The sequence below is a fragment of the Urocitellus parryii genome, chromosome 3 (assembly GCF_045843805.1).
Source record: "Urocitellus parryii isolate mUroPar1 chromosome 3, mUroPar1.hap1, whole genome shotgun sequence".
NCBI classification, from domain to species: Eukaryota; Metazoa; Chordata; class Mammalia; order Rodentia; family Sciuridae; genus Urocitellus; species Urocitellus parryii.
Genome location: NC_135533.1, coordinates 103,935,767 through 103,962,636, shown reverse-complemented (window position 1 = coordinate 103,962,636; position 26,870 = coordinate 103,935,767). Strand labels below are relative to the sequence as shown.

The 26,870-nt window shown below is 36.8% G+C and overlaps 1 protein-coding gene across 1 annotated transcript in view; it reads right to left on the bottom strand.

The window, feature by feature from the left end:
* Abca13 (ATP binding cassette subfamily A member 13) overlaps positions 1-26,870 on the bottom strand; it is a 441,561-nt gene that overhangs the window by 351,613 nt on the left and 63,078 nt on the right. The window contains exons 11-18 of the mRNA XM_077796801.1: positions 26,269-26,396; positions 25,353-25,453; positions 24,941-25,108; positions 22,746-22,951; positions 21,857-21,996; positions 13,063-13,177; positions 4,853-9,613; positions 1,309-3,120 (exon numbers count right to left, since the gene is read on the bottom strand). Coding sequence (XP_077652927.1) covers positions 1,309-3,120; positions 4,853-9,613; positions 13,063-13,177; positions 21,857-21,996; positions 22,746-22,951; positions 24,941-25,108; positions 25,353-25,453; positions 26,269-26,396 — 7,431 coding nt within the window. The remainder of the gene's footprint in view (positions 1-1,308; positions 3,121-4,852; positions 9,614-13,062; positions 13,178-21,856; positions 21,997-22,745; positions 22,952-24,940; positions 25,109-25,352; positions 25,454-26,268; positions 26,397-26,870) is intronic.

Sequence of the window (26,870 nt, the reverse complement as noted above, 5' to 3'; positions counted from 1 at the left end):
TATATCCAAATAGCTAGAAGAGAGGATTTTGAATGTTCTTACCACAAAGAAATGGTAAGTGTTTGAAGAGGTACATATGCTAATTACTCTGATTTGATTGTTATAAAATACATACAAATATTAAAATATCACATGTACAGCCTAAGTATGCACAACTAATATACATCAATCAAAAAGTAAAATACTAAGTCTTAAAAACATGATAGCATATAGAGCTATGGTTTAAATTCCCTCTCTGGCAAACTGAAAAGAAAAAAAAAACTTGAGACAAAGCTGAGATGAAGGAGAACAGGGTTGTCAAGACCACCTCCAGCTCAAAAGAAAATTCCAAGCAAACATTGAAGTCACACACAGTACAGTTTTGAATCAGAAGCAAAGAGGAGATGAGCCAGGGATATCTGGAAGCCAGCATTCAGGTTTTGAGGTACTGATAGTTCTTTTGCCCAAGGGATACCTGTTTCATGAGCTAAGGACATCCTTCCAAGCTATAAAAAATTATTGGATTTGAGAGACAGTTTCACAGCAACAGAACTCAAAGAAAATAGCTCAGTATGTCTGGTGAGAAATGAACAAGGGTTCATACTGTATCTCTAATCTCCATGTGGGGCTGAGAGAAAGGCAGAGACAAGATGGGACAATGGACTCTCTGAAAAGCCTCCTCACATTCAGGAAGGGCAGATACAGAAAATGCAGCACCTCTGGGGCTCTGCACACCAAGAGAAGCAAGTTGTCCCACCTAAGGCAGCAGACTGTTTCCAGAGTACAGCAGCTAATAGGACTGGAACTCTTAAGAACAGGTTTTCTTTGACCCAACATTTAGGAGTGGAAGGGCTTAGAGGTGATCAATCATTTAGAGTTAGATTGAACCTAAAGAAAGCAGAAGCCAACAGCTGCCTGGAGCATTCCTGTGGTTGGTTAAAACTACAACTGCAATGTTCTGTGTGATGTGGTTGACATATTCTTGGGCTAAATATCCAATAGTAGGACCCTTGTTTGATAGAGTATGTGCACAGCAAAAAAAAAAAAAAAAAAAAAAAAAAAAAAAAAAAAAACGTTGATGTGCCAAGTAAATAGAATACAATGACTTTGCTTTTGAAAATAATTTACTTCTGAAAACTTTTTGAGGGAAACCAAATCATCTGAATGCCAAATAATGAAAAGACTGGATGGACTCAAATCACTCCATGGTAGAAGCCAACTTCAGAGCGTGATGAAAGTCAAAGGTCACTTACCCTGATTCACTCTTACTCCTAAAAAGCTACTGAAGTGAGGGGAGGGTGGGGGAAATGGGGTTAGGTGTTTGATTACCTTTCATCTGTCAGTGAGACTTTTTGCCAGTATTCAATCAACACAAATAATCTCCTCAGGTATTTCTTGAAACATGATAATGGTTTGAAGCCATAAGGAAAATCCATCCTATCTTGTTGGGGCCAGTCTTCGTGGGCCGACATGCCATTCTTTCCAATGGCTTCCTGAAGAAAAATCTCCAAGACTGGATGAAACACAGTTCTAATGGAATTTGCCCACCGGGAGTTGTTGGGGAGGAGCCCTTTCCTGGAGAGAGCTATTCTACTTAGCACAAACTGGGTTGCTTTCTCAAGTTGATGATGGGTTATATTCCCAATCAAAGACATATTGAAAGGTAAACTTTTACTTAAATAATCTCCATACTCACTTTCAATTCCACTGGAGGCCTGTACAACTCTTTCTATGGTTTTCAAAAGGTTATCTGGATGCTGAGCAAATGTCGGCAACAGCTTTAAAACATCCCAGTTATCCTTCTTCAAGCTACTCCAAAGAGTTTCTAAAGTAAAATTAACCGCCATTTTCCAGTAAATTCCTATTTCTGTGCTGCTTTCTGTTAACATTTTATCCAAGAAAAGAATCACTTCATGAATCCTTTCCTGCTCAGTATCTTGAGGGCTAGAATTTGGATTAAGCTGTAAAAAGTCCATTTGACTGGTAATGTTATTTATAGGAACTAAGCAATCCAGAATTTCTTCCCATAAATTGACAGAATCCCTAGAAAATACTTGAGACACATTTCTAAATGCCACCATAAGATGCTCCAAAGCCCCCAAATCAATTTTCGTAGAAGTTAAAAATTCAGCCATTTCTTCCAAAATACCAGAAAAGTCCTTGGATTGGTTCACATAGGACAGTATGATAGATGACATACTGAAAATATCAGAGTCTTGTGAAATATTAGGTTTGACCCCAATCATCCCAAAGGCCAAGTCAAGAAATGGCAGTAATGAATCATTTATCTTTTCAAATATAAAATGATCTACTTTTTTCAAAGTAGTTATTTTCTTCACAAGATGTTGAACACTTTGGTGCATGAAGGAATAGAGAGCGTCAAAGAATTTCATGGTGTCCTTGGTACTAGAGATGAAATGAGTGTCAAAAATCATGGCCATCTGCCCTGAAACTTTCTTAGCTAGTTTGAGAAGTTTCACAGTGGAATTCACTGATATGGCAAGATCTCTCAGCTCAGCACTGTCACTCAAAAGCATGGACAGAGTTCTAGACATTTCTAAGAGAGGTTCTAGGACATGACTGTTTTCAGAAGCTCTAGAAATAATACCAAGTAATCTCTTAGTAATTTCTAATGTTTCTCTGTTTCTTAGAAGATTTGAGTTAAGTATAAAGGAAAGCAAATCAGTTAAGTTAGAAAGTATAACTTCTTGGAGAGTAGGACATAAGGTATGGAAGTCCTTATTTAGAGAGTTTAAAAGAGTATCCATAAGATTGGCTATCTCTGTGGAACTTTCTCTCATGAGATGGAGAACTGACCCGAGATTTTGGTTAAGTTTGAAGAGCTCCTCAGTACTATTTATATGGAAAAGCAACTGACTCACCACTGTAAGGAAATCATCTTCAGACTTATTTTTCATTGAGGTTTCCCTTACAAAGGCATGCAACAAATCTTTTATGAATTTCAGTCCTTGATGGTTATCAAAATAAAGTTCTCCATTGTCTAATATAAATGAGCTTCTGATTAAGTGATGTATAGTCTCCTTTAAACTTGAGAAAAAATCCATCAATTTGTCTTCATTCTTCAAGGTAAGATATTGATCCAATTTCAGAACTTCTAGAATTTTATCTTTTGGAAAAAAACTGTGAATATATATATACATATATATTTTAATTTCATATTTAATACATTAGCAATAAAATGACTTAAATATATAGTGACTATTATTTTATTTGTTTTAGAATAAAATAAAGTCATGAAATTATACCATTGAATGAAAGATGATATGAAAATAACTCCATATCACAATTAATATTTTTGTTGTCAAATAATGAAGAGTGAAGGGATTTCATGAAGAATTCTATTACAATTCCTCGAACCTAACAATTTAAAAAGCCACTTATTTTTGTATTTAGAAAAGAGGCAAAATGATTACAAAGTGGTTCTGAAGAAGTAGAAAGCCTATTTATATTTTTCTGAATTTTAAAAAAATAATAGGAGGTCACTTGAACACTGATGATTTTGCAATCCATCAACCAGACTTGGCTAGACAATAGGCCCAGAATGCCCTTTTTTGTATGTCTCTGAGCTTAATGGTCCCCAAGAAAGAGTCCCTCCTGTATTGAAGGATATACAGGAGTCAGAGGCCATTTTGTAGCACAAATATGCCTCCTACCAGCTATTCAATCCAACACTAATCTAGTGTTGGAAAACAGATTTGGCAGATGTGATTTAAATCCCTACTCAGTTAATTTCAAAGTAGCCAGAAGAGTCATTATCCTAGGTGGGCCTGATATAATCAGCTAGAAGGTTGGTTGTAAAAGAGTGCGGGTCTTGCCTTACCTAAAGACTCCGACCACCGCAGCTGGATAGGCACTTGGTCTCTCCTGCCCCTGAGTCTTCCTCTTGACCACCACTTGGGGCCACAAGCTTGATTTCATGACTCTAGTGTTCTAGCTAGCTATGACATTTCCCCCTTGACAGCCTTCCCTAGTGATTTTGAACTTGCTTATCCAGTGCCCAAATTTATATAAGCCCATTCTTTCAATTCAGTCTTTGCTGGTTCCATGGTTACAGTCAGGACTGTAACAAAATGGAATAAACTGTAATTTCCCTCCAACATTTTACTAATAACCTTCAAAGAGATTTTTTTTAAATACATGGAAAAAGTAATGTGACTATTGATTTTAGTGCTTCCAAATGTAAACAACACACTAGATGAACTGGGATAAAAATATATAAACCCTGTATGTGTGATGGGTTAATACAGTTAATACAGCAATTCAAATTATGGCCCTCCTATATGTGAATATTCATCCATAAAAATTAATTTTCAGTTCCATATAAAATGGAATTTCAGGCCACATGGGGTGGCTCACGCCTATAATCCTAGCAGCTCAGGGGGCGGTGGCAGGAAGATCATGAGTTCAAAGTCAGCCTCAACAATTTAGTGAGGCACTCTATGCAACTCAAAGAGACCCTGTCTCTAATAAAATACAAAATAAGGTTAGGGGTGTAGCTCAGTGGTCAAGTGCCCCTGAATTCAATCCACAGTACCCCCAAAATAAATTAATTAATTAAATAGTATTCAATAATTGTTTTTATCATCTAAAAAATAGAAAAAAATATATATGACTACTTATCACAGGATAGGCCTAAATGCTTACTATTTAAGTAGCAATAACCAAAATTATTTTACTTTGATATTTTGATAAAATTATTATGAAGACACATTCACTTTAAACATCATTCAAAATTTTTAGTGTACAATTGCTGTTTATTAGCATTTCTGTACTCCAGAAAAGAAAGTGGTTTAAGATGTACTGCACTTGAATGAACTATGTACAAAGCAAAAATACAAACCAAACCACTCACCTCATCTCTGCAATAGCATCTTGGTGGAAGTCTTTTAGCAAAAGAGATATTTTGTTCTCAGAATTTCCCTTCAGTAAAGGGGAAAAGAATGTTCTCAAAAACTGTTCTATGAAATCCACTGTGCTCCTTGAAGGGAGAATGGTTTTCCCACTACTGTCCGATGGCATGTGGTTCAAGGTGAGGTTAATTAAATTCATTATTTGAAGGTCAGCGTCACTTAAATTTGGGGCCGCTTCTTGAGACCTCCCAGCTAAGTTACTGACGGAATTAATCAGAATGCTTTCAAGAAGCAACCGAACAACCGAGAAATTGGTTAGCTGGTCTTGATTTAGCAGATGAGTAAGAAAGTCAACGTCAAAATCACCTTCTCCAGAAATGTTTTTCAGATAATGCAAATAGTTAGTCATATCTTTAGTTATATCATCAGTTGAACTCTCTATGGTCACAGGAACAAATAATGTTGGTGTCAATTTGGAGTAATCTTTATTTTCAATTTCATGAAGCCAGTTTTTTGTGTCCAACAGAAAATCTTCAATAATTTCTAATATCCCCAATGATGAGGAATCCAGGCTTTCCAGAAAGTGGGAAAGTTGTAAAACTAAGCTTTGAAGGGCCATGGAGTTAATACTTTGGATTTCCTTTTTAATTATAGAGAACAGGTGCCTAATACTAAAGTCATGGGTTAGGTCTTTCATGGTTTGTTTAAAATCAAGCCATAGTTCTTCAAGGTTGTAAATAGCTTCACTATTTTTAATAAAACTTGTTAATGCTTCTAAACCACTACCCATGAGACTTGCATTCAGAAGAATTGTGAGTGGAAGGAGTGAATAAGGCCTGTTATCTTCTAGACTCCAATCCCCAGAAATCAACTTGATCATCCTTTCCAAATTTAAGGAAATATTATTTCGGACAAATGCCTCTGTTCCCTCAGTCATGTTAAAAATCTTATTTACACCAGCCAGTTTGTTAAGAATGTTTTCCCCAGAAGCAGCTTTTGTAAAATTGACACGTTTTAGCTTTTCTATGATTTGCAAAGCAACTTGCTTTATGGGACCACCAGGACAATGTCCAGCAATGCTGTCATTACTTTGATTTCCAGAAAGTGAGACAAAGGGTAACACCTTATGCCAAAATTCTTGCACAGTTTTCATGAGAGAGGTTTTAGCATGAAAGACTTCGGACAGTGCTATAAGGATGGAATTCCAGTCTGCTAATTCATGAATCACACAAATCATTTTCCTACTCATTTCCATTCGTGAACTTTCATTTGAACATTGTGAATCTTCACGTGGGGGAGACAGGTGGAGATGGTCAAGTATTGTGGCCACTTGGTGATAAAAGGAAGAAGAAGACATAATCCCATGGACTTCACAGGCTTCCAATTTTGGATTCTGCTGAAATCCAGAAGTTGTATGATTCCAGCACCAAACCACAGGAAGGCAGTTTAAAGCCTCTGAGACAATGGCTGGTTGGTCTGATATTACTGTGATTGTATGCAGAAGAGCTTTTATCGCACCAGCAAAGTCCTTCTTGGTGATGTTTGAAATGCTTATGCCGTGAAGGAGTGTGAAGTTATAGACATCCTTGAGGGCCTCTGTGATGTTTTTGTCAGCCACTCTCTGCAGGAGACTCACAACATGAGGAAGAGCATAATACAGGTCCACCACTGTGTTCACATCATCCTTGGGAAACAGGCGAGAGAGCTTGAGCAGATGATTGACATTCCAAGCATGGGAGCTGTCTGCAAATTTCTGCATCAAGCCAAAAAGCAAGTTGACCCCTGAATTGCTGGTATCTAATCTACTGAGATTCTTGAAGAAATCCCCAAGGCTTTCACTAATGTGTTCAAGCTGATCTACTAAAAGGTCTATGTCTGCCTTCTTGAGAGTATGCATGAGAGAAGCCACCTTCTTTAAAACTTGAGCACGACCTGAATTTTGTGGGATATTGTGAGAAACAGTGGGCACTAAGGAATTGAACACATTCTTCATCAACTGAATAACAAGATCCACAACTCTCATTAGTTCATGTGAAATTGTTTCTGGTGGGTTTTGAAGATCATGAGATAAGTTGAAGAAGGCAAGGTAACTAGCTAAATGATAAATTGAATTGCCTAAACTCTTTATATCATTTTCCTTTGGACTGGTAGCAAATATGTTAAAATATTTTTCAGTTTCAGAAGAGGAATTATTTTCCAGGATATTAGAGAAAATATCTTTTACAAGTTTCTGAATTTCCTTCCCTAGTGCTATGAAATGCAGCCAAAGATTTTGAAACTGGTTAGGAATTTCCTGTGACATTTCTGTGGGTCTTAAAACTAATTCATTAAAATACTTCCAGTTGGATTGGGAAACAAAATCAAAGTCTCTTGTTAAGTTGTTTATAATCATCCTTACTTGGTTTGTGGAATCATTCAAAAGAGCTAATAAAATCTCAAATTTTGGTACCTTCCCATTTTCAAAGACTGTATTAAGTACAATATTTAGAAAGTCAGTTATGTCTTTCAAGTAAATATTTACACAGCTTATGTTGGACTCACCCAAGGAACAAAGCGGTTTCTTTATATGTATCAGCCAAGTTACCATTTTCAATGTAGAGTTCATTTTGTTGTCCATATCTTTGAAACGCCCCAAAATACTGTGAAGATAACCTTGTGAAAAACTTGAATTATACATTACATACAAACGGTTGATGGCATCTATCCATGCCATGCATCCTCTCAGTTTGCTAACTGTGTTCTCAGAGGAGAATGTGCAATTTAACATGTCCAGAATACGTACCATCCGCTGAGAGCTATTTACATGAAATAAGCCTTCTTCTAAAATCAACTCAGTTACATTTTGGAAAACATCAGCACAGGACAATAAATCTTGATCATGGGACACATTTCTAAGAAATAATATTGTTTCTCTTAGCTCAGTGATGACACTTTGAAATTTGTTATTTCCGTGATCTGTGAGATTATTTAAAAGCAAATGACTTATCAGGTCTACGTTACTACCCACATATTCTGAGGTCTGGCTTAACTCAATGAAAACCTCCAGCAGAGAATATAAAAACTCTCTGCTTGTGTTTGTGTTCAATGGAAGTGTCTCTAGCTGGTGCAGAGTAGTTTCCATGGTGAAAAGGGTTTTCTCTACTTGGTCCAAGGTAAGTGATTTTACTGCAACTAATGCATCACCTAATGCTACCCAGAGATCCCTGAGATCCAGCAAGTCATGCCAATCCTGAAAATTATCAGCTTGAGTCACACTTTTAAACAAATTTATTATGAGTCTAGCTGCATGGTGGGTGGGAAAGACTCCCTGGCAGCTTTCAGAAATTTTCATATCATTTTCCAATTCATCCAAAAGCTGAGTGAGCCCTACATGAAGAGAAGTGAAGATATTCAGGTCAAACTTAAGTATTTGAGATATGCTTCCCCAGGTTTCAGTCCACATTTGAAGCCATGAAATGGTACAGTGAACGGCCAGAAACTCATTCAACACACTGACATTTGCTGAGAGGTCTGAAAAAATTTGTGACCATGGAAGACTAAATGAAGATCCCTTATCTGTTAAATAATTCATAGAGGAAATGGTTTCGTTATCCAAAACAAAACATTCACCACCCAACAGGGCTTCTACTGAACCATTGAAGAGCTGACTGACATATTGAAATAAAGACATGCGAAAACCTTCATCTGCTATGAGCAGCTGTTTGAGGCCTGTCAAGGTAGCATGGATCACTTCCAATTCTTGGCCCTCTGTAGACATCAGGGATTGAGCTTGAAGCTCCAAAAAGTTAAAAACTGAAAACAACTGCTGACAATAAGATACTTCAGAAATTCCCCCAAGAATCTCTGCAGTCTCAGATAAAAATTCAAATGCTCTGCTGATGTTTTGGAAATTAAATTGCTTTATGATGTTCAAAATATGTCTTGAGATTTGGGTAAGGTACATTAGCAGAGAATCTCTACTCCGTAGGCTCAAGAATTTATAAATATATTGGTAGAAGGAAGAATAAATTTGCAGAAGTGAAGCTGAATCCTTGTCTTTGAAGACATTTAGGTATATATGTGTCAAAATGTTATCAACTTCTTGTTTTTGAGGTTCAGAGAGGGCTGAGAAAATATCAGATGCATTCTTTACAACATAGACTGTGTCCAGAGCTTCTGAGACTTGTTCCTGCCTAAGTAATCCAAACTCATAGAGACAATTCATCACAGTTTCACTTAAATGTACAAAATCTATGTTTACTGCTGGTGATTCTGACCAATTTGAATGGGATAAATGGGAAAAGTTTATGCTTTTACTAAAAATTTTCTCATTTTCTGGAACAGAAAAATTTAAACGTGAAGAAAAATTTTCCAGTTTAGCCTTTTCTCCTTTAGAAATGTCACGCAGCCATAATTCTAGAAGTTTGGGGTTAATTTCAAGCAGTATTAATTCCATGAATCTCAAAATATTTTCAGGTTGGTTCTTCATCCAGTGACTTCCACCAGTTTGCAGTTTTTCAATCACCTCTTTCCCAAATTCTAAAAGCTCCTGAGCTTCAAAAGCAGGTGGGTCTGTCTCTAAATTCCACAAAACACTTCTATTTAGATCTTCCTTATTGAGAGATGAGTTGTGGAATTTGGGAACCCTGAAGGAGTTGAAAGGATTAGGTAGTAATAATTTCTCCCAAAATTCCACAAATGATAAAAGAAAGTTCATCTGTTCATCCTCAGAGGCATGAAACTTCTTTTCTATCACCAGAAGGTGCTTTGTGCAGTTTAAGGCCCTACAACATTAATAGAATTGTTTTAGTATCAGAAAGAAAAAAAATTATTCAATATATCAAATTTCTAAGGTACTGGTCACAGTAAACCTAAGTGAAATATTTACTAGACAATACATTTTCCAGTAGACATAAAAACCAATGTGATCATTTGAAAATGTTTTATAATTCCACAACACAGTTGTATATCTTTAGGTTTAAATGTTTCCTACAATCAAAAAGAATGTGTGCTAAAATTTTTCTTCTGTGAATTCATAGGTAAAGGATATTCATTGTTAAAGAAAACATTGCTGTTTATTTCAGAAGAATCTTAGGATTCATTTTCTCGTTTCATCTCAAAATGTCTTGGGCTATCAAGGTAGTTCAAATACTGAGACACATCAGAAATGGTGCCTGTATGATTTAAGGAAAACTTTTGGGATTCCTTGTGCTAGGAGGCAATTCCAATTCTCTTTTATGTTAGATGGGGTACTTCCTCTCCAGGTTTTTATTTTTAAAATACAAAGAGTTCTCAGAAAAGCGAATCAGAGTTTGTGAGATGTGCACTCTTGCAGAACTAACTTAAAACTCAGAAGTCACAGCCACTTTGGAAATCCATGAATGACCTGACTTTAGATCTGAATGATCTAAAGTCAGATCATTAAGACTTTAGAAAGGTTATGTGATATGAGTATTTGATAAGTGTCTACACCGCATTGGCTCAGGCAGCCCTGACACCAACATGTTGATACCTCTGCAGTGACACCTGTGAAAGATATCACCATGTTGGGTCACCAGACCTGAAACAATTGCACATGGTTCAGGTGGTATCCCTGCTGTGTGTTCTATGATGCCAGCCATAAGAACAGCTTTTATTGCCAGACTTCAAATGAGTTCAGAATTATGGATAAAAAATTTCAGACTTTATTGGATATTAATGCCTAGATAGGTAAATTCCTCTCTAACTTCTTTAACACTCCATGCTCTGGCATAGGGTACTATAGAGAAGATCAAATACAGGAATGTTATTGTCCTCTCTAATATCTAAGATCAGAGCACTATATATCTAGTGCATTATATATGTGCATATATGTATGTATACATACATACATGTACATGTGCGCACACATGTTTAATATATATATACAGGTGTGTATACATATATATACAACACACATATACATACACATATGTATATATGCCTAATTGTGGTGTCAATTGTTGTTTGTAAAATAGAGTGGCTATTTTGAAAAAAAAAATTCCCCATCAGTACCAGTAATAACATTACCACATTTGTTCATATCATTTACAGTTAATGAAGCACTTTCACAAGGATAATCTTATTTCTTTCCTACAACAGCCTTTTGAAGTACACATCATTATTTCTATTTCATAGAAAAAGAAATATTTCAAAAACTTTTTAATTTAATCATACTGTTACTACATAGCATGAACAGGACATGGCCCAAGTTTTCAGATTTTGAATTCAGTTTTGTATGCTAGGCAAGCACTCTACCACTGAGCCACACCCGCACACATACCCTTGAATTTAACTTTCTACATTAATTGCACTTAATTTGCAATGTGTTTTTTGTTGTTGGTTATTAGATCAATATCTAATTATCTAGCCTCTTTCACAAAAGACACTGTACTGATTGTAATGGGTATAAAAATGAATATCATCGGAACACATCTAGACTACTTTTATTGTCCTCTTTTGTTTTAGTCATCTTTTTTGCTACTGTGACTAAGGATCCCAACAGAACATTTTATTTGGCAGTTCACGGTTTCAGAGATCTTAGTCCATAGAAGGCTGGCTCCATTTCTTGGGTCTTGAGACGAGGCTGAACACCATGGTGGAGTGTGTGGCAGAGGGAAGCAGCCTTTCCAGATATAAAATATATATCCCATAGCCACGTCCTCAATTAACCATTCCTCCAGCCACATCCCACCTGCCTCCAGTCACCAATTAATCCCATCCTGGGTTAATTCACTGATTAGGCTAAGACTCTTACAACTGAATAATTTCTCCTCTGAACCTTCTTACATTGTCTCACACCTGAGCTTTTGGGGGACACCACACATCAATCCATAATGGCTTTCTACTGCTTTGAAATATTTGAGACTTTCAGTAAAGTGGGAAATTATGAACTTGACATCAGCATCAGGGCTGACTTTTCAGAGTCCATTACATTGTCCCTGCCCCTCCCCCCTTTTTGTGTGCTGATAACTGGGCTTAGAAAGTCTCACCATGGTGGTGAACCTCAGGTCTATAGAGGTATAGCCAAATTGTCCTCCAATTTTGGTGTATATCAAAATCATCTGTGGAATTTGATAAAGATGCAGAAGCCTGCACCCTACACACAGGGCAAGATTTTGGTACAAGGTATAACACTTGTATTCTTAGCAAGCTTCACAGGTAAGTTCGAAAACCACTCTCAAGAGTTTCTGTCCCATTAAGTTCCAACGCAGCCCACAAAGAATAAAACATGCTTTTAAACTGGACACAACATCTGTAATTATATAGAAAAAAATCCCTATCTCAAAATCTATGTTGAAATAGCAAAGCAGCAAACAATCTGTTATATTTCTTTCCAAAGATCACTTCCACTCCCTAGAGTCTCCAGAACTATCAGCACCTAAATCATTGATCCCATGTCTAAACGCTAATCTAAACTCTAAAAAATGAGACAATTTTTCAAAGAAATACTTGAGGTATCTGTTATGAATCACGTAACCATTAATGAAAATTGAACTGGTTTAATCTGTATTTCCTTTCAAAATACATGTTATAATGTAGATATGGGGTATCCCCCAAAGCTCATGTGTGAGAAAATGCAAGAAAGTTCAAAGGTGCAATGATTGGGTTCTGAGAGTCTTAACCTAACACATGCATTGATTCCCTGATAAAGATTAATTGAATGTAACTGTAGGAAGGTATGGTATGGTTGGAGGAGGTGGTCACTGAGTGCATGCCTTTGGGTTTTATATTTTGTCTGTGATAAAGGGAGTCTCTATCTATCTATCTATCTATCTATCTATCTATCTATCTCTATCTCTATCTCTCTCCCTTTCTCCCTTTCTCCCTCCCTCCCTCCCTCTCTCTGTGCTTCCTAGGGTCATGTTCTGTGTCACTTTCCTCAATCACACTCTTCCACCATGATGGCTCTGAGGATAGAGCAAACCATCTATGGACTGATACCTCTGAAATCATGAGTGCCAAATAGAATTTTTCCTTCTCTAAAATTGTTTTTTTTTTGAGGTCTTTTGGTCACAGCAGCAAGATAGCTGACTAAAATACCATGAAAACTTGAGTCATTTGGTCTATAAATAAATATTTATTAAGCACCTAATAAATACTGTGTCGATATCAAGCTCATAAACATTAAAGAATGCATGTCCTATAATTAGGTCTTGTTTATCTTCAGATGATAGTTAAATTAAGACCTGGAAGTTGAATTCCAATAACTTACCTGGATATGGAAGTTTTTGGAGAAGTCAATAAGTCATTCAAAAATGCAAAATAATTATCACTGATGATTTTCCAATCCATGTTTTCTGCATAACAGGGAGATTTCTCAGAGAAAGCTAAAACATGATATAAAATGTCATACACAAATCTAGGCAAGTGAAATGTTTTAGTTCACCTAATATTATTAAAATGGGAAAAAGATGGATTGGAAATTTGTGATTTGATTTCTGCTTTCATCCAAGGTGAATTATCACAAGCCACTGATAATGTAGAACACTGACTCATAAAAGACAGAAAACAAGGTGAAACCTAGCTGGTTGACTTAGGAGAGGGTCCAATTCCTGGAACAAGAAGGGAGAAGTGAGATGGACCTCAGTGGACATGCTGAGCTTACAAGATGAAGCTTAGCGTCTGAAGACAGGTAAAGTACACAACACAGAGAACAAGTGAGGGCTGTAAAAAGCAAGAATGTCACCACATGCTTCCTTCCAGTATTCAGCTGAAAACAAATTAATCCATACATGTGAGGGAACTACTGGAGACCAGGTAGTTTAATCCCCAAATGATTAAAGATAGCAGTCTTTGGTCATCACACAAGACAAGCAATATACTCTATTTCCATTAGCCAACTGGAACAATTTACAATTTGTTAGTCAGTGAGCAGAGTATATATAAGGGTTTTGCATCAGTAGTGGATAATATTCCCAACCAGACTTGAGTACATTGCCAGTCCTGCCTAAGAAATCTTAAAAGTAAGACTCTAGGGCTCCGAGTGTATTTCAGTGGAAGAGCTCTTGCCTCACATGTACTGAATTCAATCCCCAGTACTGAGAAAAACAGAAAAACCCTAAAGGACTAAACTGTTTTCAGTAATTTGTCTCAAAAATGTTTACACAAATAGAAAAACACAGCACAAAATAAGGTTAAAAACTTGCAATTTTGGCATCCAATCAATAATTACCAGGCATGCAAAGAAGAAGGGAATTATGACCCATACTTAGGGGAAAAAATTAATCAAACTGACAGATGGTGGAAGTAGCAAGGAACATTAATCACATTAAATGATTAATGTTATTTAATGTGTGCTATATAATTTACTCAGCTCAGTGAAAAGGAAAAACTTGTCAGTTCAGATAAAATCAGACCTGCCTTCATGCTATACATAAGAAATGTGCTTGAGACATGAAGTCATAAATGAAAAGGATGGAAAAGTTATACCACCCTAACACTAAGCAAAAAGTTATCAAAGTAGATTAGATGATAATATCACTTCATGGTGATAAAGACATCCACTGTTCAAGAAGATAGAGCAATTCTAATATAAGGAGACTGACTCATAGTGGGGTAGGGAGGGAGGGGGAACATGGGAAGAATAGAAGATTTCTAGACAGGGAAGAGGGGTGGGAGGGAAAGGCAGGGGGAGAGGATTAGCAAGGATGGTGGAATGTGATAGATATCATTATCCAAAGTACATGTATGAAGATAAAAATTGGGTGTCAACACTTCATATACAAACAGAGATATGAAAATATTGTGCTATATAAGTGTAATAAGAATTGTAATACAAAAAATAAACAAGTACAAGTATAAAGACATGAGTTGACGTGAACATACTTTATATGCAAAGATATGAAAAATTGTGCTCTATATGTGTATATACACTGTTTTGTATTTAAAAAAGTAAAATCAAATAAAAAATAAGAGTAATTCTAAATACATATGCACATTACAACAGAATTTCAGAATGAAATAAAAACTAATATAAATACAAGGGAAAATAGGCTAATATACATTATATTCAGAGATTTTGGTACCCCACAAAATAAAACATTAGTAAGTATATAGAAAATTTGTACAATACTATCACAATTTGATCTACTTTATATATATAGAACATTCTACATATTCTTCTCAAGTGCACATGGAGCATTTACCAAAGTAGATTATATTCTAAACCATAAAATAAACCTCAATAAATTCAACAGAATTAAACATACAAAGAGGGTTCACTTACCAAAATGAAATTAAATTAGAAATCAATATGTCTGACAAAGGGTTTGTAACTTAAATATATGACGAACTTTCAAACTCAGTAAATATAGAAACAAACAACTTGATTTAAAAATTTTTTTAGATGTTGATGGACCTTTATTTTATTCATTTATTTATATGTGGTGCTGAGAATCAAACCCAGTGCCTCACACATGCTCTACCACTGAGCCACAACCCCATTTCCAAATAACTTGATTTTAAAAGTAGGGAAAAGATTGGAACACACAATTCATAAAGATAGACATGCAGATGCATATAAGCACATCAAAGATAAATGTTTAAAATCATAAATCAAAAATGCAACTTAAATCCATAATCCATAATATGCATTTAATAAAATGACTAAAATTAAAAAGACTGCACATAACAAGTGTTGGAGAAATGTGTAGTATGAGAATGCTCATATACTGCTGACAGTAATGTAAAATTATAAAACAACTTTGAAAAAAATAGCTTGTTGGGGTTTTTATTTTTTTAAGTTAAACATACACCTTCCATGTAATCCAGTTATTTTATTGCTAAAGACAATATATCATATTTTCAGTCAAACATACACAAATGTTCAAAGCAACTTAATTTGAAATAGCCAGAAATGCTACATAATCCAATTATGAATTACTGGCATGGACAAACTATGATACATCCTTTCATCTGAAAAGTAATCAGTGAATGACCACACTAGGCATGGATGAATCTCAAATCATCAATGCTCATCAATTATGCTACATGAAACAGGACAGAAAAAGTACATATTGCATAATTCCATTTGCAAAATTTTCTAGAAAATTAAAACTATGGTGACAGAAAGCAGAGCAGTGATTGCCTGGGAACAGAGGAGGGGCTTGAATTGATAGTCAGAGGGGAACACAAAGAATGGGAGGTAGCTTTGGGTAGTGATGAGTCTCATTGATATATTCAATATATTCATATTTAAATACTTACCAGGTTGTATACTTTAAATATGTATGTTTTATTGAATGTCTACTATATTTCAATAAAACTTTTTTTGTGGGGAGGTACTGGGGATTGTACTCAGGGGCATTCGACTACTGAGCCACATCCCCAACCCTTTTTTGCATTTTATTTAGAGACAGGGTCTCACTGAGTTGCTTAGTGCCTGGCTTTTGCTGAGGCTGGCTTTGAACTTGAGATCCTCCTGCCTAGCCTCCTGAGCTACTGGGATTACAGGCATACACCTATTTCAATAAAATTTTTAAGACAAAAATCCTTCTAATTTGAGGCAAATAATTTAACCTCTGTGGTCTTTATTTCACAAGTAAAATTGCATAAAACTTGCACCCATTGTACCTCACTAATTTTCCATGGAAACAGAAAGGCTATGTGTCAGAAATTTTGTAAGCATTTATAGCGGGGGTGGGGGAAGATGAAAATAATTTAGAAAATTAGCACAATAGGTATGTGAGTAACATCTGATAAGGATGAATACTAGAAAAAGAAAAAAAAAGCAGTATTCAAAAAATTTTTTAAACAAAAGAAGAAAAGAAAATCCTCATAGCAAATTTTCTGTTACTTGCAATTCATCATAATTTTGACATTCATTGCACTGAGGAAGGAAAGGGAGCTACATCCATCATACATGACTACAGTACTATGCTGGGCATTTTACATACACTATCATGTTTAGCCTTCATAAAAACCAAGTAAAGTCAGTTATATAATTTGTATTTTACCAAGAATAAAAATGGTAAATGAGGGCCCACTCAAATAAAACCCATCAGATGCAACGTTTGATCTCAAGTCCACCTGCTCTCAAAATCCATGCCAAAATACCAAACTGAGACCATGTTTTAGCTGCATGATAAAACTACATTCAGAAAATTTAAATACCTACATTATAACATTTAATTCATCTCTATCATACCACATTCTTAGGATGCACTGTTGTTTGTTTTCTTTTCTTTTTAAAGGAAAAAATGGATACAGGAAAGATGAATGCATAACAACAGGATTGTTCTACTGTTATTCATGTTGTTTTGTAGTTATTTAGTGCATCTTAAACTTTCATATGCTTATAAGTCATCTGGGCATCTTCTTAAAATGCATATTCTGTATGTTGGAGAAGAGAGAGCCTTTTTAACAAATGATGCTGGGGAAACTGAATATCCCTATGTGGAAGAAGGAGACTAGATCCCTATGTCTCACCCTGCACAAAAGTCAAATCAAAGTGAATCAAAGGCTCAGGGATTATAGACTAGAAGCCTTGCAACTGCTATAAAAAATAGGGCCAACACTCTCTCATATTGGTGTGGACACAGACTAAAAAAGACCTTTAAGCTCAAGAAATAAAACCAAGAATCAATAAGTTAGAGAACATCAAGAATAAGTGACCACCAGCAAAAATAAGTGATATAAAAGGAAGACAAGGGTAAGAGAGAGAGTGAAGGTGTAGGATGATTCCCCCACCCAGAACTTGTGGCCAACAAAGCACTGTGAAAAAAACTACTGAGCTTCTTAAAGTGGTAAACAAAAGGACCCATCCTCTGGCATGTAGATTTGATATTGCATTGAATCCATATAGTGCATATGACCATTTAACTCCAGAAGCCTCTAAGAGCAGCAACTTGAAGAGGAATGAAGGAAAGAGCACAAGGTGGCCATGCCACAAGAGCAGAAAAGGTAAATACCCATTGCTAGTTCCAAGCCCTCCATATTCCATATGCAGGCATTCCAAGGAGGAACTAACAACCCCAACGAGATGAAGCAGGGTCAGGACATACCAGGAAAGTGGGAGATGTGGAAACAGACAACCAGCCCTAGAGCAGAAAGACAGAGTCAGAAGTACACATTTCACTTGGGTTTTGACTTGGGTTCAAAAAAGCATATGTGGCAGGAGGTGGGAAGACCTTGTGAGTCATGCAGTGGAGTTTATAAATTTTAAGGAATTTTTTACTTTATGATACTAGCAAGGAGAAGAAACCTATGATACAATAAGAAATACATATATTTGGTCACTGCTTTTGTTTCCTTGGCACAGAACTCCAAAATCCTCAAAGAGATAAGTGTCTTTTAAATACTAATAAGATAGCTGGGGGTCTTGTGCCTGAGCCAGTATGTTGGAGTGTTGACCCTATATTTTCTTCTAATAGTTGACATGTTTCTAGTCTAACTCCTACATCTTTGATCCGCTTTGAGTTGATTTTTGCACAGGATGAGAGATACGGATCCAGTTTTTCATTCATATATATATATATATATATATATATATATATATATATATATATATGTTTTTTGATATATTTGTCAAGGGTCAGACACTATATTTATGTGTATTTTTTTCTGTCTTCTGTTCTATTTCATTGTTTTTCATGTCTGTTTTTATGCCAATACCATTTTGATTTTGATTTTGTTTTATAGTTCTGAAGTATAATTTGAGACCAGGTATTGGGATGCCACCAACAGCATTTGATTTGGCTATTCTGGGTCTTTTATTCCTCCGTATGAATTTTAGTATTATTTTTTCTAGTTTCTAGTGAAGAATATCATTGGCATTTCAATGGGGATTCATTGGGGATTGCACTGAATCCATATAGTGCATATGACCATCTTAACAATATTAATTCTGCCTATCCATGAATATTGAAGGTCTTTGCCTCTTCTGAGGTCTTCAGTTTCTTTCTTCAGTGTTCTATTGTTTTTATTGTAGAGAACTTTCACCTCCTTTATTAGATTTATTCCTACAGATTTTTTTTAGGCTATTATAATGGAATTGTTTTCCTGACATTTTTATCAGCAGATTCGTTAATGGAGTATAGAAAAGCTATTGATTTTTGTACGTTGATCTTACATCCTGTTACTTTGCTGAATTTGTTTATTGGCTCTAGAAGTCTTTTACTGGAGTATTTTGGGTCTTCTAAGTATAGAATTGTGTCATCAGCAGAGATAATTTGACTTCTTCTTTTCCTATTTGTATCTCTTTAATTTCCTTCTCTTGCCTGATTGCTCTGGCTAGAGTTTCAAAAACTAAAATTAAAAAGCTTCTGCACAGCAAAAGGAAACAATTAAGAGTATAAAGAGAGGACCTACAGAGTGAGAGAAAATCTTTGTCAGTTACTCTTCCAATGGGAGAGTAATAACCAGAAATATATATATATATATATATATATATATATATATATATATATATATATATATATAAATTAACATTTAAAAATGTTTAAAAATTAACATTAAAAATTATATACATATAATTTAACATTAAAAAACAATTCAATCAATAAATGGGCAATTGAACTAAACAGATACTTTTGAAAAGAAGTGCAAATGGCCAACAAACATAAGAAAAAATGTTCAACATCCCTAGCAATCAGGGAAATGCAAATCAAAATTACACTGAGATTTCATCTCACTCCAATTAGAATGATAATAATCAAAAACACAAATAATAATAAATACTGATGAGGATGTGGGGGGAAATATGCACTTATACATTGCTTGTGGGACTGAAAATTAGCACAACCACTATGGAAAGCAGAATGGAGATTCCTCAAAAGATGAGGAATGGGCCCAACCTATAACCCAGCTATCCCACTCTTTTGGTATTTATTCAAAAAGAACTAAAATCAGCATTCTATACCAATACATGCACACCAATATTTGTAGCCACATAATTCACCGTATCCAACTTACGAAACCAGCCTCACTGTCCTTCAATAAACAACCGAATAAAGAAAATTATATATATATGTGTGTGTGTGTGTGTGTGTGTGTGTGTGTACACACACACACACACACACACACACAAAATGGAGTTTTACTCAGCCATGAAAAAAGAATGAAATTATGACATTTGCTGGCAAATGCATGGAAGTGGAGAACATCGTGCTAAGTGAAATAAGCTAGACTCAGAAAGCAGAAAATCAAATGTTTTCTCTTATATATGGAAGATAGAGAGAAATAAGAAATTTTAAAAAGGAGAGGGTCTCATGAAAATAGGAGGAACAGTGGGGTAGAAGAAGGTGAATGAAGGGAAGAAAGTGGGGATGGGAAAGGAGAGAAACAGCAGAATGAAGTTAACCAAACCATATCACAATGAATTCCACACCTGAGTGTAACTATTAATTCACCAATTTTAAAAATTCTATTAAAAAAAACATTGCTTGGGGGGATTGGTTCCTAGACAGCCTCAGGATAGAAGCTGATTGTCAGAAGAACCAACCATGTAATTAATGGGTTCCAAGTTTCACCCTACCTTGTACCCTCTCCTTTACTTTCCCCCTAATCACTAAGGTGAGGAGAAAAGCTGAAGATTTTATTAATTGCTAATGGCCTATGATTAATCTTGATTGCCTAACAAAACCTCCATGAAAACCCCAAAGAGTAGGGGCTCAAAGAGCTTGCAGGTTGTGCACTCCTGGAGGTGCTGGAGGGTGGTGCACCCAGAGAAGGCATGGAGGTTCTGCACCCCTGACTTGCCTCCTCCATACTTTGTCCTATGTATCTCTTCCCTCTTATGGTTCCTCAGTTATGTCCTTTAGAATAAGCAGTAGTCTTGTCTGAAAACTGTTTCCCTGAGTTCTGGGAGCTGTTCTAGCAAATTGTAGAACTTGAGGAAGGGGTCACAGGAATCCTAATTTGTAGCCTATCATCAGAAGTCAAAAGGGAGGCCCACACTTGGAGTTGTCATCTAAAGTAAGGACAGACTGTGTGAGACTGAGAACTTGACCTGTGACATCTGACGCTATTTCCAGGTAGACAGTAATGGAACTGAATTGAATTATAGGTCACCAACTGGTCTCCAAAGAGAATCGGAAAATTGCTTCGTATGGAAAAAACCCACACATTTGGGCACAGAAATCAGAAAAGCTGAGTATAGAGAAAACTTCAGTTTTTTGAATTGTTGTTGTTCTGGGTGTTTGTTGTTGTTGTTGTTTTCTCTGCACTTATAACAGGTCCACTTCATGCTTTGAAGATAAACCTTGCTACTCCACCACTGGAAGTGGATTTTTTTGGTTTTTTCCCCCTTCTTCTTTTCCGTTTTCCATTCCCAAACCATGGCAGAAGCAAGATTAACCTTCTTTTCATCCGAGACCAAGTTATCTGTTCTTTGGCTCAGAGACCTCAGAAATAAAAGAATTCAGACTTCAGGACTGGCACCAGTGGATCTAAACAGCTCTCTCTCAAAGCTACTGCTTGGATAGGAATTATGACTCCTGTGAGGTCTCACCTGGAAGTTAGCCTTTGTAACCTCTCTTTAAAAGCTCACAATTCCCCTTGACAATGAGAATCACAGCCTCTTAGACAGGAGGCCCATAGCAAAGCAATAAAATTTCTTTTTCCTATTGCTCAAAACCTTGTCCTCACTATTGGAGCAGCTTCAGGGAAAAGGACGGAGATTTCAGGATCACACTGAGCATGATCAGCATGAGACGTTTTCTTCAGTATGAGGGATAGACTTAGTGCTAAATCAAATGAATAGGCCACATAGGAAGTCCATCAGGACTCTCATGAGGAGAGTCATGATTAGTCTGCTTGTGCATTTATCTAAACCAGAACAATCCCAAGAGGAAAATGAGTCATAAGAGAAAGTTCTGCAAGGACCCAGAGAGGGTGGGGTCTTGTCATAATGGAAGGGAAAAAGCCTGACTATAGTAATCATAAGAGTGAATTGTCCTTGGAGAACCTTCCATTTTAATCTGCCCTTTATGAAGTAGGATGGACTTTTATGATATCATCTTACCTCACTAACTGAAGAAAATACCCCACATTCTTGTCTCTAGCCTTACCCAGAAGACTGTTCTGGAAACTTCCTTGCATGTTCACACATCGAGTCACTTCACAAGCCTTCCTGAGAAGCCCTAGGAAGGCCTTCCCATAGGATATCTGTTCCAGGGACGGTTGGACTTTTTCAAGCATATGAAACATCCTGCAGTCAAAAAGAAGCCAGAGATGATAATGATGCTCCAGATGGCAGATCATTATAAATCCATCTAAACAGAGACATAGGCAAATGTCTGGCAGTCCTCATATGAAAGAAATTAGATTCTTCAAAATGGTTCACTTAATATTTATTTGTTTGTTTATGGAGTTCCTCCACCCTGATTTACAAAGTGAGGGAAAACCATTTATGGGACCACATAAAATACAAGAAAGAGTAAATCAAGAGAAAAGAAAGAGGGAAAATAAAGAACATAAAATAAAATGAACTTTGAGGCCAAGAATACATTCCCTACTTGAAGTATTTGAGTGTGAATTTCCTAGCAGCTGAGGAAAGTAGAAATTGATCACACATATAATTTTCAGAGTCATAAAATAAAAACAAGGAAAATTTTCTGGAGAAGCAGGACTCCCAAGGCAAGACTCCCATTAGTAGTTAATGTGATAATTCTGAGTATAGCTCTAACAAGAATCTCAAACATATGCATTCCTTAGACTCAATTAGTTCCTGCATTTCTTATGAAAGATTCAACCAATAGTTAAATATAAGGGAACTGTTTAATATGTTATAGTTTTTAGATGCTTTCTGGTATACCAAAAGTTAGATTCAAAATAAACATCTTTCTATTCATTCATTAGCAAAAGAATCTAAATATTGATCTATCATTTGAATGAGAAGCATTTGACCTCATTTTGATGTCCAAGTATTGGGAAGTTTTCCATCCAATGCATACTCACAGGGTGGAGACAAGCTGGTGCTCACAGCCACCAGAGGAGACATGGGTCCCAGGTGAGGCAACAGCACCCTTCAGCTGGAAGAGCCGAGAACAGGAAAGGCTCGCTTCTGACAGCTGTGTCTCCAGTTCCTGCCAGCCCAAATACTCTTCCGGTACCGAAACTGGCATGTCTGTGTGCCCAGTAATGACCTCTTGCAAAATATGGTCCTTAATAAGAGAATAAAACATCACTTATAATAAATAAAATCATTCAAATGTGGGTATTTGAAATGTAACCTACCTAGTCTTGTGTATCCAGGGTTCCACTTGAATTGGGCATCAAAGACCATGAACTATAGGATCATGACTACTAAGTCATAGTGCTAGACTTGAATCTTTACTCATGTCCAAAATCATAGACCCCAAAATAAAACTTTATACAGCAATAGAGTCAGGTAACTTATAACCCACTTTATTAGGAACCCAATAAGCAGGGACCTAAGTATCATAGTCAGCTGTATTAGCTTGTATCCCCACAGGTCCCCAATAAACCAAGCCTTCTGAAAATTGAACTCTTAATAATCCCCTCCCACAATTCATCTAGGCCTGGCTCTGACTCATATTAATCCACAAAGTGAAGCACAGGTGACTTATGCTAATTCCAGTCCTACCTTTTCTAAGCTGTCCTCACATGCTTTAAAAGCCTTCCTTCTAGCCTATTTTTTGGATGCCTGGATACCATGTGAGAAGTCTATCTATCCTCCTGAGAAACTACGTGAGGAGGCTCCCCAGAGAAGAGAAGCCTGTGACTTTGGTGGAAAATGAGAGATTCCAGTCCTCCACATCCCAGCTGAGCATCCAGAATCCACACCCCCCATGGCCCTCTGACTATAACTACAGGAGAAGCACCCAGTAAGATCATCAGAAGAACCCCCTAGATAAGCCTAATCAACCCACAGAGTCACAAGAGATAACAGATATATTTTTTTGTTTTCAACCACTAAGTTATGGAATGGTTTGCTACTTACTGACACATCTGAGCACCCTTAGAAAGGCTATCTCACATATATGTGACCTAGAAAAACACTCATCACTGCAGCAGATCCCGCTGGATCCCAGCTCCATGTGAGACTATGAGTTAGGCTATATAGACACAGGGAAATTTGAAATGGGCTTTCTGCCAGAAAAGAATTTATACCTGCTAGCAGGGGAAAAAATGTGCAAGTAGGTAGAGTCTTTTTATGTGCTTGCATGACTTCAAACACACTTTTCCATCTGCCTAGCATTCTCTCTGACTTCTCATTGCTTCCAAATCTTATGTCTCATTTTAGTAAGTCTCATCAACATCTTAGCAGGGATTTCTAGATGCTGAGCCCCTGTGCACTCATGCCATCTGCCCCGCTCAGCCAAGAGAGTGTGTTCATGTTTGTATTATCTTCCACATGCCACCTTGCCAAGCAGACACTGAGAAAGCACTGATGGCTGAACTATGTACACATGACCATTCCATGTTCATTTTCCTGTGACATTATTTCACTGGTTTTATCTCATGGCATGTAAGGAAGAAGTTAAAAAAGAAATAGGTAATTCTGGAAGGAAAAAAAATGAAGAAAAAACATATTGCTATAATGTTTAGTACTCAGGAAGAAAAATAGAGGCTAGACTTGACAACATAATGTTTCCCCCAAAATTGCCGAATAGTCCCACGTTGAGTGCTCTGCAAAGGTGAGCGCTCACATAAGTGTTCTAGGCTGTGACATGACAAACACATGATTTTTCAAAGTCTGTGACCCTGAAAGCCAAAGCTCTGCTATAAGTTGACTGATCACCAGAGTTATCCCTCCACTTTTCTCCCCATATGCAGCTAGAAATGGAACAGGATAAATGGCCAGGAAACCAGAGAAGCAGAAGTGCCTGGTTTGAAAGTTTGAGATTGTCTTGGGGAAGGTCAAGTTGGTTTTGGTGGACTCGAGGGCACACACACTCCCAAGCTGTCAGACAGAAGGGATGGAATTGAGGAACACAATTCAGGTAGCCAGGTTCCTTTAGGTGTATGAACAATTAATTCAATATTGGCATCTTCAGTTAAATTAACTGAAATTAATTTCAATTAATTTAAGAAATTAACAGAAATTAATTTCAATTAATTTAAGAAATTAACCTTAGATATGAGCCCAGTTGGTGCCCATGAAAGAGATCAGATAGTGGAGTACTTACAACATCCTTTACTGTACCAATTAGCCTGTTGAAAACACTGGTCTCGTTGAAGGAGGTATGATTGCACAACAGTCCCCAGGAGTCCCTCCAGATCCCAGGGGGCAGAGGGACCTCCTTCTCAGACAAGCGTTCATTTAGGCAGGGAGCAGTAGCATTCTTCGTCAACATCTAAAAGATTAATGAGGATGGAAAAGGGTAACATTTAGAGCTTATAGTCATGCTCACCATGAGCTCAAGAACTACAAATAGAAACAAACAATCAAAATGTTAAAATGCAACCTAAAGTTCTTCAAAATGCGTCTATTCTCTTTATTTTGCTAGCACAATCCACAATAGGCAAAGCTTAATATTGCATGAGCTTCTTCAATGTTTTATGAAAATGGTTTATGTATAATCCTTGGCTGTGATTTACCTGCTTTAACCCTTCAAAGAACACATCCTTTTCTAGTTTCCATCGATCAGGTCTGCCCTGGATAGAATTGTTCGCTGAAGTCTCCAGGTGAATGAGGATTGCTGCAAGATCAACAATTCGATTTATTCCTCACGCAAGTTAGGTTTCTTCAAGCTTGATTTCTAAGTACAGTGTGAAGCAATAAATTGAATTCTAAAAACACACATTTCAGTAAACTTGACCTGAGGTATTTCATTATCTTCCTTAGAAAGGAAAATGGGGAAAGACATTATAATCCTGTCTTATCCTTTTTTAAGACACATAAATATGGGTTCCTTGTTAGAGGAGAGTTTTGCTCCTTTAAAGCAACATCCCCTCCTCATTTCTTCTCCCTCCTCTATCAGATGACGAAAAGACAGTCCACTCAGGCAAAAATGAAAACTTGACTTCCTCAGAAGAGTGCAGAAAGAAAAGCATCCACCATAGTCAACAGAAGTTCCAAGGACATGCTGTATACCCAGGAGAAATAAGATCTCTATCAGATACTGAGAAGCAGAGGGTAGGGATATAAAACATAATGATTCACTTACTCACAATGCACCCTGGTCCCTCTCTAGCCTGAGAACTGTTTGTGCTGATGTGAATGTAAAAGTCCGACTTCAGTCCTAGGAAACTGCCTATCCAGCTCACACTGTAGGCATATATTGGACAGTAGGATACACCTGTCACTGTGACAGTTTTGTGTATTCAGTCATGGCATGCTGTATGTGAAATACCCCAGAAGGCTTCGTAACAAAGCATAAATATACATACAATAGCAGCATAACTTAGCTCCAAACTTTACAACATTGTCAGGCAGTTGCAAGTTCGTTTTCCAATAAATGTCATGTTTGCTCTTAGTGAGTTTCAGTGACAAATAACACTAGAGTTGTTTTACCTTGGATGAAATGCAAATCCTGGGCTATTGCATTCCTGAGAGCACCACCCAGCTGCAGCAATCTCTTTAGGTCTGGCCACTGGGGCAGGCTTTGCAGCACACTCTGCAATTTTTGCAGACTCTGTGATCTAAGAGCAAAAAGAAATGAGTGAAATGAAATGAAAGTCTTTTAAGGCACCAGCTAGGGAAATGAAACTCCCATGCAAATGAAAACATCTCACTACTTTGAAAACTGTGTTCATGGACTGAAAGTCTCATTTCACCATCTAACCAGGTTCATGACAAATTGCATTATTTGAATCAGCTGATTTGTAGATTCTTTTAGGTACTGATTATGAACTAGACATTCTCTTTTATCCCAGAACAGGAAAGCATACTCCTAACAGTATGGAAAAGAAGCGAGGATTGGCATAAAGTTCCAGGTGGAATTCATCACCTTTGGTTATGAGATGTAGGAACAATTTGAGAAAAGTTTCAAAATATTGAAAAGCTGTATGGTGATGATATACAGGATCCATCAAAGTGGTCCCAACTAAGGCAAATTAACAACACCTGTAAGAGTCTCTGAAGTCAAAGGGGGATAGTCAGGCTGCCTGACACCT